The 20,853-nt window shown below is 55.7% G+C and overlaps 1 protein-coding gene across 14 annotated transcripts in view; it reads right to left on the bottom strand.

The window, feature by feature from the left end:
• HSPG2 (heparan sulfate proteoglycan 2) overlaps positions 1–20,853 on the bottom strand; it is a 99,075-nt gene that overhangs the window by 58,861 nt on the left and 19,361 nt on the right. For all 14 annotated transcript variants that reach the window (XM_047723770.1, XM_047723777.1, XM_047723782.1 and 11 more), the window contains exons 2-3: positions 6,402–6,537; positions 5,814–5,858 (exon numbers count right to left, since the gene is read on the bottom strand). In XM_047723770.1, the coding sequence (XP_047579726.1) occupies positions 5,814–5,858; positions 6,402–6,537 (181 nt within the window). The remainder of the gene's footprint in view (positions 1–5,813; positions 5,859–6,401; positions 6,538–20,853) is intronic.

Here is a 20,853-nt window from a genome sequence, read left to right as displayed (position 1 = left end):
CCATCAGGGAAGCAGCCTGACCCAGAAGCTAAGTGATGTTGCAAAAGAGGACACCACCCCCACCCCCAGCGGCACAGAGGATGCTGGATAAAAAGAGCCGGCTTCTAGAAGAGGTTGGCCTGGCACAGGGATCAGCCACGAGTGACTGAGACATGCTTCCCCACTCTTCCGTGGCTGGTTCTACTCATCCCTCAGGGCTTGGCTCAACTATCACCTACTCCAAGAAGACCGCCTGAATTGCCTTCCTCACTCAACCCTGGCCATGTTAGAGAGACCTGGTCTGGACCCCAGCCCCTGTGCTCCCCCCATCAGAGCACCTTCCACCCTGCACTGCATAGATCCTGCCCGGTGACGCATGGACTATAGGGATTCATGGTGAAAACCACGGCTTCTGAGGTCAGCCACACTGCAGCACTGACCTCACCTCTCTGAACTTCTGTTTCCTCCTCGGTCCAAAGAGGATATTAATTTAATATTAATATTTTAATTAATATTGACAATAAATGTTAAATAATAAATATTAATGTTTTAATATTAATATTAATTTAATATTAATTAATTTAATTAATTACATTGACTGCACTGGAGAGCTGGAGGGAATAAATGACATCATGCTCGCATACACCATCTCCCCGAACACGTAGATGCGGCACCTGGCACAGAGCAGGTGCTAGAGGATCAGGAACTGGTGTCCCCCCTTCTGTCCCCTGCTAGACCACGAACCCGAAGAGGAGTGTAGCCCCGGATCGCATTCACCCCTGCATCCCCAGAGCCAGTGTAGTGCTTGGCACATAGTTGGTGCCTAAGATGTGATGACTTAATAAATTCATTTCAGATTAGTGTGCGCGTTCACACACGACTGTTTCCTAAGCACCTACTATACATATATGATATGTATAAAGTCGGGTTTTTTAAAAGATTTTATTTATTTATTTGATGGGGAGAGAGAGAAAGACAGCGAGAAAGGGAACACAAGCAAGAGGAGTGGGAGAGGGAGAAACAGGCTCTCCACTGAGCAGGGAGCCCAACGCAGGGCTCGATCCCAGGACCCTGGGACCATGACCTGAGCCGAAGGCAGATGCTTAACATCTGAGCCACCCAGGTGCCCCATGATATGTATAAAGTTTTGTTGCTGTTGTTTTTTTAAAGATTTATTTATTTATTTGAGAGACAGGAGGGAGAGAGAAAGAGAGAGAAAGCACAGAGGGAGTGGGAGAGGGAGAAGCAGGCTTCCCGCTGAGCAGCGAGCCCAGTGTGGGGCTGGATCGCAGGACCCCTGGGATCATGACCTGAGCCGAAGGCAGACACTTAACCCACTGAGCCACCCAGGCGTCCCTGTATAATGTTTTATACACATTACATACAATGTTCATGAGTTCATGGAGCAGTTATAAATATGAGTTAATATGAGCTGGGAATGATCATATACATATACACGTAAGCACTCATATGGGGCTCTTAGAACAGAGCCTGGCATGTAGTAGACGCTGACTTGGTCTATAAAATATGTTGACTGTATACATAGACTAGTGTGTACGTGCACATACACACATAGACTAGTGTGTACGTGCACACACATGCACACGCACGCACACACACACACACACACACACACACACTGTTTCTTGAGCCCCTACTATGTACAAGAATTTTAGGCATTAAATCTTATAATGTTCCTGAATTTAGGTGTTAATTATAAATGCCAAGTTAATGAGTTACAAATATCGAAATATGTGTAAATGCTTAGGACGGACCCCGGCACACAGTCGGTTCCAGATAACGTGAGCTCTTACTGTGTGAGAAGCAGTGTTGTAGTTAACAGCTTAGCTGCTGGAGTAAAACTGCCACTTACAGCCCTGTGACCTTGTGTGACACGCTTCACCCCCGAGGATGAGCCTCAGTGTCCTCGTGTAAAATGAGTGTAACAGCAGTCCCCACCCCCGAGGGTTCTTGTGAGGCTTAAGCTCAGAAACGTAAAGTACATTTATGACCGTGCTGGGTGAGTACTCGGGGCCGCCTGGGTTACCTCTAATTATTGTCTCTGGTCTTTACAACAAACCCGAGGGATGGATTTGGTTTTATTACCTCTCATCTGAGAGAGGCATTTATTCCTCTAACAAATCTATATTGAGGGCCTAGTACGTGGTTGGTGGTGTTCTCAGGGCAGAGGGTCTGGCCGTGAACTCCACATATGACCATTCCTGTCCCCACGGAGATGATTTTCTAGTGGGAGGAGAAAGGAAACAAATGAGCAAGAAATATATGGCCTCTGGGAAAGAACCAGGGCTGGGGCAGAGGGTGTGCTGGGGTCCGGGTAGGGTGCTATGTTCCAGGGGGGCCAGGGAAGGACTCTCCTCAAAGGGGATCCCTGAAGGAAGAGAGTGAGCCATGGAGAAGAATCTGCGGGAAGAGCATTCTGGGTAGAGGGTACAGCAGCTACAAAGGCCCTGAGGCAGAAGTGGCTCAGAGAGGGGACTGATGACAGGGTGAGGCCGGCAGAGCAGGGGGTAGTATTGGGTGGGCCTGACCACAAGGCCCATTCCCTGTGCCCCTGCACTAGGCCAGGCCCCCAGGTGCACACGCCCCCCGAGCAAGGACCCTCTCCCTCTGTGGCCTGGGCTAAGCAAGCCCTGGGGTGTCAGGATGGGGCAGGAGGGGACTCCTACACTGAGGGAGGGTGCTCGTGCCCTGAAACACAGGGACCATGCTGGGCTGGGCTCCTGGGTGCCGGGTGGGTGGGGCTCTGTGGGTCGAAGCGTGGAGGCCATGAGCTCGGCCACAGAGGCCCCTTGTGAACAGGCACAGAGGCCCATTGAGAGCCCCTCCAGCCCCTGGCCTCAGCCCCATGGCCCAGCGCGGGCGAGGAGGCCAGGCCTCTGCCCAGGAATGTGCTCGATCCTGGGGGAGGGGGCCGGGGCTCCACAAAGCCCCTTTCTCCTGGGCCCTGGGAAGGACGCAGACCCTCCAGGCTGACCCCACCCCTGCCTCCTCCTCCTTCTCCCAGACCAGGGGTAGGTCAGGGCAAGCACCCTCCCTCTTCTACCCTGAACTGCCTCCCTACGACCAGCGTCTGAGGGCTGAGGGTAGAAGGTAAAGCCCTGTCTGTTCCAGGAACCAGGCCCCAGAGCTGAGGGTATTGTAAGAGAGTGAAGCTGCCCGGGGTGGGTGTGCTCTCTGGGTGCCCACCCTGGCCAGCCATCTCCCTCCTGGCCCTCATCTTGACCTGAACCAGACACCTCACTTGCAGACAGAGGCTGGAGGAGCAGGAGGCCAGGAGCTGCCTGTGCCCAGGTGGGGGTGGGGAACACACACGGGACCACCCCTGCCCCGAAGCAACTATCCCATCAACTCCCTGTTGCGAAACTCCTCTGCCACACACCCAGGCCCCTGAACCCCAGCCCTGAGGGCCCCTGGGTCCCTTGGGTGGGCCCAGAATCAGCCAGTCCTGAGGGGAGTACAAGTGGCCTGCAGCCTCTAGAGCCTTGTTCCCAGGGGGGTGGCTGCATTCATCCCTGTCCTAGCAGTGCCCAGGGTGGGGGAACACTAGGGGACCCGCCCACTGTGTTTAGATGGGGCCTGGCTATGTCCTGGGCAGGGACCGGCCAGGCCCTCAGACTCAAAAAGAAAGTCCCTCAGAACCTTGCATGTGATAAAATAGAGGCTGGGGAGGAAGGGGAGAGGGAGAGCGGGGGTGGGGCAGGGAATGGGGACGGAGACAGAGGGACACCCCCAGGTCACCCTGGCCTCACTATATGGGAGGAGACTCCCCACCAGCCACAGGAGGGTAGTCCGGGGCCTGCAGAGCAGAGTTGCAGAGAGAGTGGCCAGGAAGGACAGCAAGGGAGGGAGAGAGGACCAGAGGGAGAGATGGAGATGGGAAAAGACAGAAACAGACAGACAGGAGGAAATGACAGGGATGCAGAGAGAAAACAGGGGAAGAATGAGAGCAAGGTTTGAGACACAGAAGGAAGGGAGAGAAGGAAAGACAGAGATGGAGAAAGACAGAAGGAGACAGAAGGACAAAGCACAGATGAGACAAAGAGGATAGAGACAGGTCAAGGCAGGGGAGGAGGGGAGCAGGAGACCCAGATAGGTGTCAGCGCAGGCCAGAGAGGTGAGAGGAGGTGGGCGGGGATCCCAGAGAGGGGACGTCAGAGTGAGGGGCTGTCTGCCACGTTGGGGTATGGCACACAAAAAGTGGGGCAGGGCCAGAGGCTGCAGGAGTGGGCTAGGGTACCATCTCAGGGGCTCAGCTTCAGGGTACGGGGCTGGGCCCCAGGCAAGGGGCATGGACGGCATGGCCCCATCTCTGATGGCCCTTGTTTCCCTTGCTTCCCAGCAGGGGGAGGACAGTGCCCTGGGGCAAGGCTGAAGTGAGCACACAGAGACCCTGGGAATGGCAGACCCACTTGCTGACTCCAGGCCTCAGACTAGGCCCAGCTGCCTGGACCTGCCCCAAGGGTGGCGGGCTGATGCCAGGGCCAGGCCTGGAGGGTCTGAGGCCCTGTGTCTTCCCACAGATAGGACCCACTCACAAGCACAGACCTCTGCCCGGCTAGCAGGCCCTGCCCAGCTGCTGCTCTCCATTCCCCACCCCTTCTCCCACCTCTGACCCCTCCTGCCCTTGCAGCTGCCTCTCACGGGGGAGGAAGGCTGGCAAGGGCTCCTCAGAGCTGTGGTGGTCAACAGCCCCACAGCAGGGGCCACAGACATTTCCAAATGGAAAGTAGGGACAGGACCAGGGCCTCCGCAGACAGGCCTCGCTTTAGCAAGAGGCAGCTCCCAGGCATCCTACAGCCCTAGAAGGACCTACATGGGGAAAAGCTTCAGGCAGGATCCGAGTTCCAGGGGCTGGGAGGTCATGGTCAGGACCAGGACATGCAGGGGCCAACCCTCCTGTCTGTACTTACCCAGGTAGGACACCACTCTCGGGCATGTGGATGCCCCGATACACCAAAGGAAGGGTCACCACCCTGGAGAGGTGCAGGCCCACCCCTGTGGGAGCCACTGGCTGCCATGTGGCCGCCTGAGCTGAGCTCCACCCTTGGCCCTGACCACAGAGTGCTCAGTGCTGGCTTCCAGAGAAGGCAGCAGGAACCATATGGAGCTGCTGGGCTTTGCCATCCAATAGTTCCTTCTCTACCCGGAATGCTGGGGTTGGAAGAAGGAGGGACTCTGAGGCCCAGTGCTGGCCTGGCCCCAGCTCCACTGTGCACCGAGTGCTGGCAGCGTGAGCAGCTGATGGAGGCCTGATTCTCTTCTCTCCACCAAGCCCAGCCCTCTTCCCCAACACAGGAACCCTTGGCTTCCCAGCAGGTGACCCAACCTAAAGGTGGGGGGTCCCTCCCAGGTCCAGGATGAGGCTACTTCCACCCCTAGTTGGCCTGACCAAATGTCCTGTGCCAAAGAGCACCCCTACCTGGCCATCCCCTCCCGGGGTCCCCAGCTCTGCACCCCCAAGAAGGGATCTAGGAAAGGACCTCACAGTGGAGTTGCCCTGGGAGATGAGAATTTTCCTTTGAATGCTGCATGTCTGGCTTTCAGCACCTATTATAACTGGACATATCCTGCCTGTGGCCCTTAGCCTTGTCCCTTGGGCACAAACGACCACACAGCCCAGCCATCCCGACTCGTGGGGACCTGCCAATCATGTCACATGATTGTCACTGGGCAAGTATGAGACTACCTGCACGGCAGGCCCATGGAGCCCTTGAGGCCCTCAGCTCCCGAGACAGGACCTCTGTGGTGGGAAAGACCTGCTTTGGGGCTTCTGTGGGGAGCAGGAAAGGGGGCCTATACCTTCAGCAACTTACCCATCTGAAAGTCCCCGCTGCCCAGGTCCCCGCTCCCCAGGCCATCTGCAAGCAGAAGAGAGGTGTGTGTGGCAACAGGCATTTGTTGGGTATCTACTGGGTGTCGGGCACGGTTCAGGGCCCTGGCATGTCATGTGCCAGGTCATGAAAGCTGAGAACTGTCACCTCCTCCCCATGCCTGGGGAGGCTGGCTGGGAAAAGTCCGCTCAGAAGCCTCCATCGAGAGGGCACGGACCAAGGCCACACACTCTGGGGACCTGTCTGCCCACACTGGGATGGGACGGGCTGGTCACACTGGCCACCAGGCGAGGCCAGGCCGGGGTGCAGTAGGGGACGGTCACTGTCCTCTGCTGTGCCTTGTCTGCCACCTCCCTGTTGGTCCTCATCATCCTGGGCTGTGGGGAGCAGCTGTCATTCCAGGGTCACATAGGTTGTGAGTGGAGGATCCAGACGAGGCTTAGGATGCCATCTTCTCTGGAGTCACCCCCTTGGGCCAGCTTCCTGGGGCCTCTCTAAGGACCACTGGGAAGAACCCCGCCTCCACCCCCTCACCTCTTCTGCTTCCTGCCACCAGAACCTTCTGCTCACCTCCAGAGGCCTCGTCAGCCAGCAAGTCCTCGTCGTCAGAGAGGTCTGAGTAGCTCCAGCCAGCCCGGCCCGCCGACACCGTCTCTGCATCCTCGGGCAGAGACAAGCCATCATACGCCTGCAGCCCGTGGGCCACCTGCAGGAGATCATACAGTCGATGGTCACGTTCTCCAGCCCCCGCCAAGCCCAGGACCCCTCCCCTCACTTCAAGCAGGACCCAGAGTCCCACCCCAAAGCCGTGGAGTGGTTTACTCAGATGTGGTTTGGCTAAGAGAGTCAGGCTGGGGCTGAACTCCTCATTTTGACTCTGTTTCCCCAAAGCCCCATTCACCCTTATAGGCCTCAGAGCCCAACCCTGCAAATTCACTGAGTCTGTAAGAATCCTCAAATAAATAGACAACATTAAAATCACTTTGGTAAGTGATGACTGACTCGTCTTCCTTCAAGAAAGTAAGGGTCATCCAGGACACAAGGCAGTAGACAGGGGACCACGGGCAGGTAAAGGGTAACCTGGGCCAGCAAAGAGGGGGGCCATAGGCACGAAGGGTGGTCAGGGTCAGGATGGATAGGACAGAGACAGAAATCAAGGGTGAGCCCGCTGCGGCTGCTGTCTCTAATGACAGCTTCCCATCAGGCCATCTTGGCCACCTCTTTTGGCCTCAGTCTGGCCTCCAAAGTTCCAAGCCACAGGAAACACATTCCAGCCATGTTGGACAACCCGCTCCGGCCCTCGTGGCCACACTGACAAGCTCATCTGTGCTCCCAGCAGTGGGAGTGGAGCCCAGCGGCTGGGCGGGATGGGGGCAGGACAGGCGTGGTGTCAACTCTGTGTGACCTCAGGCTGATGCTGAGCCCAGCACAAGTTCCACAGAGGGCGTGCTGAGACCCTGCGTCCCGCAGGCCAGAGCAGAAGGGCCCCGACGGCCATCATACCTGCCTCTCTCAGGTCAGGGTGTGGGCAGTGAGTGCCTCTTGCCCCTCAGACAAGATCAAGATGTTTCCAAATGAGTTTTATCAGATACCCCGTAGAGGAAAACACAAGCCCGGAGGAGCCCGCGGGAACCCCAGAGCCCCCAAGCACCAGCGTGCATAGATGTGATATTCTGTGGCCCCATAATGCATGTCCAGCCCCAGAGAACCCGGTGCGAGTATCTCAGGCCCTGCCCTGGCCTCAGCCCTCCCTGGGGAGCCCAAACCAGCCAGAAGGAAATGGTCTGGCTTGTGAAAGCCAGACCCAGCCCTCACTGGCTAGACAAGGTGATGGTAACAGGAAAGAGGCCCAAGGAGGAGAAGGAAAACAATGAGACGGCCAGTCTCTCTCCCTCCCTACACCCCCCAGCTTTGCCCAGCCCATGCCCCTGCAGCCTCTGGCCTTTTCTCGCGTGGTCCCTTCGCTGGAATGCCCTTCCTCCCTTTGTTTATCGGACTAAGTTACCCTCCAAAATTCAGCTCACCATCACCTCCTCTAACTGCTCAGTAAGAAAAAGGAATGAATTACTGACATTCACAGCAACACAGCCAAACTCAGTCACACATGAGGAAAGATGCCAGACACAGAAGGCGACATTCTGTGGGACTCCACTTACATGCAACTATAGTGGGGGGATGGTCTAACCTACAGTGACAGGTCACTAGTTGCCTGGGATCAGGGGTGGGGCAGGCTGACCGGGTAAGGACACAAGGGAAACTTTTGGAGTGCCAGTTCTCTGGGGACATACATCTTGTGATTGAACTGTACACTTAAAATGGGTACATTTTGTTGTATGTAATTTGTACCTCAAGAAAGATGACAAAGATAAATTAAATTAAATTAAATTAAAATTTTAAAAAAGACAGTTTCTTCTGGGTGACTTTGTCCTGACCCTTGGCCTTCACAGTCCCCTCCGTGCCCACACTGGGTTCTGGGCACTCCTGGGCTCACACTCTAATCACCTGTATCTCCATTAGAATGGAAACATCCTGAAGGCAGGGGCCCCATGTTGAATAACTACTTGGATGAATGAATGAATGAGTGAGTGAGTGGTCAAAAATGTCCTCACCTATCAAGTCTAGCTGCTTCCTGAACTGGACTTGCTTTGGAGGCATTACCTGCTCCCATGCAGTCTACACACAGTCTCTCTTCCTAGGCTGGGAGCAAATTGGGGGCAGGGTCATTTGGTCACCTTTGTATCCACCGTGCTACCAAGTCTTGTGCAAGGTCTGCACTGCCCATGACTTACCCCTCTCATGGCCTAAAGCCCCTTTCCCTCCAGTCCAGGGGGCAAACCCCTCCTCCTGTTCCTTTTCCTTCCCCACCCTCTCTCCGGACAAATGCCCATCCCCGTCCTAGGTGGCCAGCAGACTTCTGGCCCATGCCCAGACTGGGTCTGAATCCAGGAATGAACTTTAGAACCTCCAGGAGCTGGTGAGAAGTAGATTCCGGGGCTCCTTCTCATCCAGGAGGGAGGGATGGAGTGTGTGCGCAGAGAACTCTGACTCACTGGCTAAGAACCACAAGATCAATCCCCATGAGGGGTTCTCCCTCCTTCCCTCGCTGCGGGTAGAGGGCAATGTTCCCAGTGGGTGGGAGGGGGGTTCAAAGCAGGCCCTGACTGACCTAAGGGCAGTGTGAGGCTAAGACTGGCATAGGGGCACGGATACTGGGCAGAAGAGGTTAGAGGGGCAGGCTTAGAGACATCCCACCTGGGAAGGGCTCTCCCTCTATGTCATTGCCACACCTTCCCCCTCCCTGTGCAAGCCAGGCTGTGGGGGGGGGGGTGCATGGGGCACAGAGATTCCCGGCACCCCCTAGACACTGCCGTCTGGGAAGGGAAACTCTGGTGGTGAGCAAGGTCCAGAGCTTCTCCCAGGCCTGGAGCTGGGAGGGTGGAGGGGGGGGGAAGCGGGGGCGGGGAGGGCGGCGTCAGGACCAGAGAGGAAATAGCAAAGTGAGATTCGACTTGGAAAAAATGTCAGGAACACACATCTGCAGTGAGAGGAGTAAGAGAATCCAGAGCGTGTCGGGCCCGGATAGAAGCCATCCTACCCCAGGGACTCCAGGGAATGGGCCCTTCCACATGCCAGCCTGACCTTGCTTGCAGCCCCCTCCCCAGGGCCCGAGTTTCCGGGGTCAGATCAGGGCCTGCAGCGAGGGCCAACCCAGCGAGAGCAGAGGCTTCATTTGAGAAAAGCTAAAGATCAAAAGGTTCTAGCAGCTGTATTTCACATCTGGGAGGAGAGAAGGAGCCAGACCGGAAAGAGGCTCCCAGAAAGAGCCCAAAGGAGCCTGAGACTTGACCACAGAAGGGAACTTGGATTCAGATCGGGAAAGTCTGGGGTCTACTTGGGAACAGAAAGGGCTAACATTTATTAATCACTTACTATACACCAGGCACTCCTTTAAGGATGTTTATAAACATGAACCCAGGTTATAGGTGTTAAAAACAGACCACTGTAGGGATGGGGACACGGAGCAGTCAGGTTATCTACTTGAAAATCTAGCAGGTGGCAGAGCTGGGATTTGACCTCTGGTGGTTTGGTTCCAATGTTTAAGCTTTTGCCAGAAGTAATTGAGGTCACTGAGAGTGACTCTACAAAACCTTTCAACCACAGGGCTGTTTCACAGTCTACAGAGCATTTCCTCCATCTCAGTGTCATTGGACCTTGACAATGACCCCTGAGGTGGCTGAGCAGGTGTGAAAGGCCCCCTTTCACAGAGGAGGGAACAACACCTCGCTTTCCCATGTAACTTGCCCAGGTGAGTGGCAGGCAGAGCCAGGACAGACCCAGGACCTCTGGATTCTGCATCTATTAACCAGGAAAGAGGCAGGGCTGAGGCTGGGCCTCCAGGCTGGCCTTGAGGTCTAAGCAGGGGGCAGGGCCAGGACGTCCAGGGCTGGTCGGTTCCCATCCCCAACCCAACCGGCTCCTAGGATCGCCCATGGGACGCCTGAGCTGCCAGTGGTCTAACGTCCCAAGGAGGGCCACTGGTGGCTCCAAGGTCAAAGGCAGAAATAGAACCCAGGTTTCCTGCCCTGCAGCCCATCTCCGGCAATGAGAAAGCCCAGCTTCCTCCCAGAGGAACGCAGTACTCAGGCAGGCGTTGGAGCCGGATGGCGGGGCCGGAGAGGAGGGGTCCAGAAGGCAGACTTGGGCCAGAGAGGAAGGAGCCAAGCAGAGAGGGGGATTTTCCAGACCTGGCAGGTTCCTGGTGGGGGAAGTGGAAGCAGCTGACTCATACAAGCCAAAGCCAAAGACTGTTTTAGTGTGCTGGGAACAATTGCTTGGAGCAGGGGTGTGGGCACAGTGGGCCCCCCGTGGGGGGCAGGGTAAAGGGGGACCCAGACAGGCGGGGAACTTCTGGGAGACAGCTCCCTGAGGCTGGGCTGTGTCCAGGCCTTCCTGGTGGGGATGAGGGTGCACATGGGGCTCCAGGTCCAAGTCCTACAGAAACCCTTTGGGACAAGAGACAGAAGCTGGACCTTCCTCTCCTGGCCTGAGTGAGGATGAAGACAGATCCAAGGCTAGCTGGGAAGAACTCAGCATGGAGGGGAAAGGGGGAGCCTTTAGAGAGGGGCACAGAAGGTAGAGAAGGTCTGGAGTACAGGGGGAAGTTCAGATACAGATACAGGATATGGGGTCTGGGATTTTTCAAGGAGTCCCTAAGTGAGGGTTGTGGGCCTTGCAAAGGGTACATGTGCAGATAAGTGTTTCTGGTGTTGCTAACATCAAGGAAGGCGGTGGCACAGGGAGGAGATGACAATAGGAACGGGCTGGCTCCATTGAGGGCTTTCTCAGACCGGTCCTCAGCCTCAGCACCGTGTGGACCAACTTGGTGACTCTTCACAGCAACCAGGGCAGGGCCGGCGCTGCTGGGCCGTGATCCCTCGTCTGCAGTAAGGGAAATCCAAAGAGCTGTGAAAACTCAGAGTGTTTTCTTTTTTTTTTTTTTTTTTAAAGATTTTATTTATTTGAGAGAGACAGTGAGAGAGAGCATGAGTGAGGAGAAGGTCAGAGAGAGAAGCAGACTCCCCGCGTAGCCGGGAGCCCGATGCGGGACTCGATCCCGGGACTCCAGGATCATGACCTGAGCTGAAGGCAGTCGTCCAACCAACTGAGCCACCCAGGCGTCCCTGTTTTCTTTTTTTAAAATGAGTTTTTAACAAGCTCATTCAGTGCCAAGTCCTGACCCAAACTGACAGGAAGCTATTAACAACCTATTTACTCCACTCCGGGTGAGGAGCTGTAGGTTTTGCTGCAGCAACGTGACCGCGTTTCATGATGGGCGTTGCCCCAGACTCCACTGAGTGCTCTTACTGCTTCTACGCAATCTTTCTCCTATCTAGAAACTTCCAAATTCCAAAGCACCTATGACTCCCCGGGTTTCGGGTGCATGACCAGTTCCATTTGGCAGATGAGCAAAGGGAGGCTCTCAGAGGATCACCGTGTAAAGGAAGCTGAAGGCATGCGAGGTGCTCAGCTTGATGCCCTGTATACAGTAAGAGCTCAGTAAGTGCTAGAATGAGTAGCATGCAAGGGGCAGAGTAGAGGTGAGGGGTGGGTATGGACAAGAAGGGATGCATGGCAGCGTGGGGTATGGGCTCAGGCCCAGGCTCGGCCTCCAGGTCTGGGATGGAGGGAAGGCTCTGGCCCTGCCACCTAAGCTCCAGGCTGGCTGGTGGAGTGGCACCCAGGCTAAGGGTGACGACGCAGCTTGGGGCCGAAGTTCAAGTTATCTGCTGGCTCCGAGGAGGACCCTGGGATGACAGAGGGCTTGGGGCTGCTCCGAAGAATTATTCACGGATGACTTGAGCAGCCCACCCATCGCCCCCTCCCCACGGCCCAGGCCTGGGCTGAGCGCACCGCCACCCCCACAGCTGGGCAGGAAGGTCTGAGCACCGCAGTCCCCAGGGTGGCTGCAGCTGCCCAGGGCAAGGCTCCAGGCATCTGGGCTGGAGTGAGCTCACCGCATCGAAATCCAGAGACTGTATGGGGGCGGGGGGGACAAGCGAGCCCCTGCCTGTGCACCTGCCTTCTGCCAGCACAGGCCCTGCCTCAGTGTCCTTTCCCCCATCCGGGGCCCCCGGGTCTTCAAGGAAGGACATGCACCTGGAGAAGTTCCCTCCCCCTCTGTTACAATACTGGCTCCCAGGTCACTTCACAACCAGTGCTCCCTGGCTCTGCAGCAGCTTGGGCCCCAGATACAGGGTCAAGGTGCCCTGCCCTACCCCCAGATTACCCAGTGCCCTGTCGATGGGCAGCAGACAGCATAGGGGAAGGAATCTGTCAGGGCAGCACTTTGTCGTGCAAACTGCCAGGGCGGGTGAGCCCGACACAAAGGCCAAAAGGCCTTTAATCCCCTGGCAGGCTAAGAGGGGCGCCGGGCCGGAAACGAGGTGGCCATAGCCTCCTCTGGCATGCCTACCCTGCCGTGCCACACGGGAGGCCTGCAGCTTCCCACACTCAGGCTCCCAAGGTGCAGGACCTTTGCCAGCCAGTTGGCCGGGAAGAACCATGATCCCCCCCATCACCACCACCAAATAAGGAGGATGGCGGAGGCACAGCAAAGGCTCCAGGGCACAGGTGCCAAGATAAGGTTTTCACAGGGCTTATCTCATGCAAACGCATAGCCCCCTCAAGCAGGTACGGGCTCCTCCACCACCCACCACCGTCCCCAATTTACGGATAAAGAAAGAAGCTCAGAGAAGTGAAGTCACCTACCCAAGGTCACACAGCTAAGGCAGGGGTAATCCGGTTCAAAAGCATAACCCCTTCTTCTGTACTCTGCTAGCCTAGAGGCCCAGCAGCCAGCAGGCCCCTGCTTCCCACCCCAAGGCCTGCAACCTGCCAAGCCTGCATTCCAGCCAGGGCCGAATAGGAGCATGGAGGGCTGGTCAGGGCCTTCACCAGAGAACAAGGACGTGGAAACGCGGAACTCTGAGCTCTCTCGTGCCAGCTCTGCCCCAGACTCACCATGTGGCCTTGGACAAGCCCCTTGGCACTCTTTCCTTCTAGCACACTATAGCGAGTGCCCACTCTGTGCACCAAGCTTCCACACCAGCCGTCCTGTTAATGTGGAACAGAAGGAGCGGGAGGGCCATGATATTCACCTGTTTCGAGCACTGCTGCATCTTCAAGACAGAAGACACGTACTAGGTGCTCAATTAACATCCATGCACACAGACAGAGTGAATGAATGAACCAGCGAACGTGCCCAACTGCCCCCAGGTGGGGATTAGCCTTTCTGACAGAAGAAGAAAATGAAGTTCAGAACGAGAAAGTAAGGGCTTGCTTGAACTCACAGCAAGAGCCACCTTGCCTCAGTTCCCCATCACTAAAGCGGAGGCCACAACATCCAGTCCCAAGGGAAAAGGGGGCCCAGATACCATGCTCCCTGAAACAGAGAACACTCCCTCCATGCCTCAGGTTTCTCAGTGATGAAACAAGTATAAGAAAGTCTGCCTGGTTTTCCTCCTGCCCAGGGCTGCTGGGAGAGGCAAGTGGAATGAGGCGGGACCTGCTCTGGGAAGGCTGGCCAGAGAACTCTGCCTGGGCCTTTCTCAGGTGCACTTCACACGTTCCCTGCCTTTAAGGTCCCTCTGCATGGAGCTGGGGTTACAGCCCAACAGGGCTGCCACCACCACAGCCCAAGCAAGAGATACAGCCAGTGGGGCAGAGGGTGGGCTCTGCTCGGCAACGCAGATTCCAGGCCGCCTCGGCCACTTCCTAGCTGGGCAGCCTCAGCTTCCTCCCCTGTAAAAAAAGGATAATCAATCCATCCTGCCCTATAAGGTTCAATTCAAGTTGTTTGGAGCTTTATTTCTTGAGCACCTACTATATGCTGGGTCCTAGGGATAAAACTGGGACATAAAGAGACACAGAGCTGTGTGTTCCTAAGGGAGATACAGCATTAAACCAAGTGATGAAGACATGGTGTGGGAAGGGCTCTACAGAGGAAGGACAGGGGGCCAGGAGGGCCCAGAGGAGAGTTCCCTCACTGACCGAGGCAGATGGGAGTTTGGGGAAGGTTTCTCAGGGGACAGGACAATTCAGCTGGATCTGAAAGACGGCCTCACCTAAGTAGGGTGGAGAAGGGGCAGAGTGTGTGCACTAGGCAGAAGGAAGAGCAAATGTTCCATGTAGAGGATGCAGCAAGTGCAAAGGCCCAGAGGTGGGAGAGGGCACAGCATGGTTAAGGGACCAGCCCTAAATGGGCTTGTCCCAAAAAAGAACAGTATCCCTAGACTACGCTGATGTCATGGTGTTAGTCACAGAGCCCAAGTCCTTCAGTCCCTCCAGAGTCCCTGTACTCTCCTCCTGCCCCACAGACACCCCAAGAGCGGGCCTCCTCCCAGCGCTGACTGAGCTGCCTGTTAGCCTAGAGGGAAGCAGGAGGAAGTCGCTGGGAAATGCTCCCCCCCCCGACCCCCCCCACGCACCCGAGAGCCAGGTGCTGTCTCAGCGGTGGGGGAGGCAAGTGGGAATGGCTTCCGGGCCTGGCCGCCCAGCAAGAAGGTCCCCAGGGCTTGAACATTATCTGCCAAGCACCGCTGGTGCCAACAGCGCCTGCGGTGTTCACGTGCCTGCCTCCTGCCTGCAGCCCAGCCTGGTTCTCAGATTCTCTGGCACCTGGGAGTGTCGGAGTGTCTGTGGGCCTTCAAGACACCAACCTGTCTGGGCCAGCCTATTCTCTCTGGGGTCGCTGCCCACAGATTTCATGAATGAAGCCCCTAGCACAGTGCCAGGCTTATGGGACAATGGGGGAGGGCGGAAGGTTCCACAAATTTGTGTTGAAATGAGACACTACTTACAATAAGGACCACCTCCTGAACCTAATGGGCCAGGCCTTTCCATTACTCTTGATTCTCGAAAGGATGAGAAGAAATGACTTTGTTATGGGTAACCAGGTCCTGTGTGACCTACACACACACACACACACACACACCCCTACACACACCTCTTTACCCTCATCCCCTGCTGTGCTCTCCCCACTCCCTGCCACACTTATCTCAATGGGTTTCAAACACACCTAACTCTCCTTACCTCAGGGCCTTTGCACTTGCTACATTCTCTACCTGGAACACCGCCCCCAGCTGTGCCCATTCCTCCACTTCCTCTTGTTTCTGCTCACATGTCACTTTTACAGAGACCCAGACCACATCCCAGGTCCAGAATCTACTAGTCAGCTCTCTGTCACTTCCCTTGCCCTGCTTCACAGCACCTCACCACCTACATTCTACCCATGTTTACATGTTTACCTGTTTATCATCTGTCACCCCCACCAGAACATCAGCTCCCCAAAAGCAATGACTTTGTCCATATCCCCAGTACCTACAAGTACCTGGCACCGAGTGGCTGCTCACTAGCTCTTTTTAAGTTAACGAATGGATGGAGTTTATAAATGAAGAGACTGAGTCTTAGGAAGACGGCTTACCCGGAGTCCCAGAGCTGGAAGAGCCAAGGCTGGGAGCCAGACCCCTCCCCGGTTCCCAACCAGGAACACTGTACTCCCGGAGCCCTCCTCCTGCCATCTCTGACGCCTGAGGCCTTCTGGCCAAGGGGCCCATTTCTGAGGGGACAAGACTCTGCTCTTGGTCACTGAGCAGAGACCTGCTCCCTGCCCAGACCAGCATCCCAGGGGGCGGGTGAGGGTCTCAGAGGCCAGCAGGGCCATGGCTCCAGCTCGAGAACCTTGCACCAGGCCAGCCGGGCTACCAGGCCTCGGGGACTCTGGTCCTGCTCGCTCCTGTGGCCGTCAGCAACAGGAAAAAACAGGCTGGAATGGCTGCTCTTTGCAGCCAAGGAGGCCAACTCCCCCTGCCCCCTCTGGGCTTTCCTCATCTGCTTCCTGGAGGGGGAGGAAGGGCCCGAGCCCATGACTGAAGACGGGCCTCGGGGGGTGGGGTGGGGAGGGCAACAGAGCTGGAAATAAAACGAAGGGCCCCTTCCTTCCTTTTGAAGTGCCCCTGTCCCCTTTCCTCATGACTAATGTCCATTCCAAGGCACAGTAACTCTGGACACGGTGGGAGGGTCCTGCATTCCAACCTATCTGGGAAAGGCTAGTTACACAAAGTTGGGCTGGTTCCCTGAGTCCTCAGTGTCCTGAGCATCCTGAAGAGGGAAGGGGGCAACTATTTACTGTTTCCCAAGCTTGCTTAACTTGGAACCCTTTCTTCATGCTCATGGCACTAGGGTTCCACAAAGCACATACTGGGAGCACCAAACCGACTCCTTTCCCTCAGTGAGGCTTCGGATGTTAAGATACAGCCCACCACTGCCACAGGACTTTTGAAAAGGGAGCTCTTGGAGACAGAAAGCCCCGAGGCCCCATGCAATGAAGGGCTGATAGAGGAAAGTCAGGCCAGGCGACCAGAAGTGGGGGTATGTCCTCTCCTTGGGGAGAAACACTGTCGGAGTCTAAGAAAAGCGAGATGGAACCTGCCCCTTTCCTCCCTGGCCATCAGCCTGCCCTCTCAGGAGATGAGTCCTGTTTGAGGGGACACACAGAGGATGGCCCCATGTCTGGTCACTCCTGGTCCCCTAGGACCATGCAGAAGGTGAGAGGATCCCTGTGCCATGAGAGACGGGGAGCTGAGTGTTCTAAGGGAAAGTTTAGCTGCTGGGCTCTTCCAGGGGCAGAGCGGTCCAGGAGGGACTGAGAAAGGGCTTCCGGCTCAGCCCACTATCTGGGGTAAGCCCCTTCCCCTCTCCAGGCCTCAGCTTCCCTCTGTCAAAAGATGAAGCTGGCCTAGATCACTGCTTTCCAGTCTTGGGTCTCAGCAGCCTTGGGGGACACCTCAGAAAGTGGGTTGCCCAGGGTGGAGGTATAGAGAATATGGGTCCCCTCTCTCAAATACTTGCTTCAGTGAAAACATACCCACCCTTTCCCATTTTACATGACAACCTTCTGCATAGTACCTCTGGTATAGCCCCTGGTTAGCTGAGAGCAGGTCCCTTTACCCCTCTGTGCCTCTGTTCCTCATCTGTAAAATGGGCACAAAAGTTCATATTAACAGTATCTACCTCATGCGACTGTTGTAAGGATGAGATAAAAATGTCAAATGCTACAAATAGCACTAGCCCATGGCAAATGTCCTGTTTGTTGTTACTTATCAAAATATTGCAGGATTTAACCAAAATACTATTATTTTGATTGGCATAAGGGTTTTGCTGCTCAATAGTAAGTTTGAAAGCTCTCAATGTAGATGATGCCAAAGCTTCCTTCTGGCTTTGACATTTGAGGACACTGACATCCTGAAATCTTAGGTTTCTAGAATTCTAGGCTATGACTTCCACCAGCAAAGAGGGAGGGGTTGGCAGAGGGAATCACAAAGTGAGAACCAAGTCCTAAGCATCGGGCTGCAGGGGACTGCCCAGAACGGGGTCACCATCATCACCATCATCACCTCCCTCTTCCAGAAAAACTCAAAGCAACCTACAAAGACGCACCAAGAAGGGCAGGAGAGAATGAACTACACGCACACAAGAGAAGCTCACAAAAGCAGACGGACAGTCTAGAGTGCAGTGAGTAGATAGAGAATACATGCCGAGTTCTGGAGGTCTGGGAAAGCAACCATTCATTTGGCTCTGAGCTTTCCAGTGGCCAATGGGAGGAAGGAAACCTGACCAGTCCCTGGACTCCGTGTCCCAGTGAGGTCAAAATAAACCCGTTGCTTAGAGGAAGCACAACTATTCCTGATACTGAGAGCAGGGAACGTCCCAAGGGCAAGGATGGTCTGGCGCTCTTCTTTGGCCTTGCCAGTGGGGCTGGCATCCCATAGGGGTCCACTGACTGTGACCCATCGAGGCTGAAGTCCGGGGCAGAGGCTATAGCCATCAAAGATCCAGGAGGCTGGAACGGCCGTCCAGAGGGTGCCCCCCAGCATCCCTGGCCCTGGGCAGGACTACCCATCCCTCCCCAAACCTGAACACAGCCAGTGCCCAAAATAGCCAGAGCACCAGAGGGTGCCAAGAGGCCCCGGGCAGGGGACATGACTAGGCCTGCCCACAGCTGAGGGCCCAGTGGGCCAATGCACACACAACCCTGGCGCACAAAGGAGCACCTTCACTCAGGCACACAGCCCTCCCTGGGAGTCCCCCACCCACGGAGCTCCCCCGCCAGCCAGCACGTTGCTCACGAAGAACCAGGCAGTGCTCCGCCCTTCCCTCCTGCAGGCTTTCTTGCAGGAGCCAAATGGAAAAGTCTTCCCAGAAACACCAGCTCTACCATATAGGGAAGACGTCCTCCTGCTCCAGGATCAGCCTCCCCTCAGCATCCTCCACGGTCCCCAGCTGCAGGCCAAGACAATGGGGGCTATTCTGGGCTGCATGGGGGTATTTAAAGCTCTGGCTGGACCTCTTCCCTGGGGAACAAGAGGCCTTGACCTAGGCAAGACCTTCCTGAAATTGTTGCTGCCCAGACTGTGGTAGCCGCATCCCAACCTCTCCTGCCAGTCCTTGAGGCCCTGAGGGAGGCAGTGCAACTGCCCCCTCCTCCAGGAAGCCCTCAGGGCCACTGCCCAAGACCCCCGGGAGAGCTGGGTCCTGGGCTCTGCTTTACCACTGGTCTCAGTCCATTTTCTCATCCGAGAATGTGGCTAATACGGCAGTGTGTGTACAAGAGCTTGGTGGCTTCTGTGGTTAAGATGAAGCTGTGTCTCCCCAGCACTACGTGGGACAGAATGTAAGCAGGGACGGTGATTTTGTTCATTTTGTCACTGCTCTTTTTCTGGCACCTGGCACACAGTAGGTACCAAATAAATATTTATTAACTGATATAAGTATTTGTGGAATGTGTCTGGAGCCCCCAAAGAGCCACGATAACATTGCCAGATCTCATTTTGGGTCCTTAGAACACTCCAGGACTTGGGCTAAGTACTTAACATTGATTCTCTCATGTAATTTGTTCAATAATCCCAAGAGGTAAATCCTATTCTTATTTTATAAGCAAGAACATGAGTGTTCCACTACAAGTGGTTAAGGAGTTGCCTGGAAGGGTGCCTGGCTGGCTCAGTTGGTGGAGGGTATAACTTGGGATCTCAGGGTTGTGAATTCGAGCCCCATGTTGGCTACAGAGATTACTTAAATAAATTTTTTTTTTTAAAGATTTTATTTATTTATTTGAGAGAGAGACAGTGAGAGAGAGCATGAGTGAGGAGAAGGTCAGAGGGAGAAGCAGACTCCCCATGGAGCTGGGAGCCCGATGCGGGACTCGATCCCGGGACTCCGGGATCATGACCTGAGCCGAAGGCAGTTGTCCAACCAACTGAGCCACCCAGGCGTCCCACTTAAATAAATTTTTAAAAAAAGGATCCTGCCTCGGGTCCTGAAACTACTAAGTAGCCAAGATGATAGACCCAGGAACCTCAAGAAGTTTCTACGGTTCTGCACAACACACTCTGAAGAAAGGCCATGGGGTGGACACTGAGCCCGGAGCCAGGAGCCTAGATTCAGCCACGCAGTAGCTGTGTGATTTCGAGGAAGCCTCTTGGCCTCTCTGGATCTATTTTCTCTTCCATAAAATGGGGGCATTAATTCCTATTTCTTTGTGTGTTCATAGGATCAAAGGAACCCTGGAATGTGACCATGTCACCCAGATTAGACCCGACCCCACCCCAGGGGCAGTGGCTATGAAAGATGGTGGGAAGATGTCCTTCAGAGGCGGGGCGGGGCGGGGCGGGGCGGGTGTGTGTGTGTGTGTGTGTGTGTGCCCAGGGCTGGCTCTGGAACAAAGCTTAGCAGCTGCTGACAACAACTGGTAAGAATTCTGGGCCTGGTCCAAGCAGGGGGAGAAGGGGCAGGCTGAAAAGTCACCTCTGGCCCTCTTCTGTCACCCTTTCCTGCTGACAGCTGCTGGGGCCTCAGAGCCAAGGGCCCCACAGCAGGAGGGGGGTAGGAGCAGGCTGGCTGGGGTCATCTCAGTCCTCTTGCTGCCAACCGTTCAAATCCCAGGGTCCCTGGCCCTGCTGGGCCCACTGGCCAGGATGCAGGCCTCATTCCTGCAGCCCTTTACCCAGTTCCTGGGGAAGTCAGGGGGGAGGGGGAGGGACTGGAGCAAAGGTCTGTGGGCTCAAGATGCCTTAGCTGGAGCCTGGTTGATGTCCCGTTGGGAGGGGTGGATGGGCAGGGCCGAGTGGGCAGGGGGTCCCGGGAGAGGCCCCGTGGTGTTCCTGGCAAATGGCCAGGGTGGCAGGCCCTTCAGGGAGGCTTCTTGGAGCCTGTGAACCTGGCCTTGCCTGGCTCCACCCTAGGCCCCTCAGCTCCCAGCACAGTGCCAACCCTTTCCAGTTCGTTCCAGCCCACGCGGCCCAGCTCGTCTGAACTCTTGTGGCCCTGTAATTATGCCCGGCCATATTTTCCGAGGCATATGTGGAGAAGCAGCTTAACAAAGGATCTCTGGGCCCTTTCCTGGTGTCAGAGGCAGCCTGGGAGATGTAGTGTGGATGTACAGGTATTTAAAGCCTGGGGCATGTTC

Source organism: Lutra lutra, chromosome 4, assembly GCF_902655055.1.
Source record: "Lutra lutra chromosome 4, mLutLut1.2, whole genome shotgun sequence".
In the NCBI taxonomy this organism is placed as follows: domain Eukaryota; kingdom Metazoa; phylum Chordata; class Mammalia; order Carnivora; family Mustelidae; genus Lutra; species Lutra lutra.
This window is presented reverse-complemented; position numbering and strand designations above follow the sequence as displayed.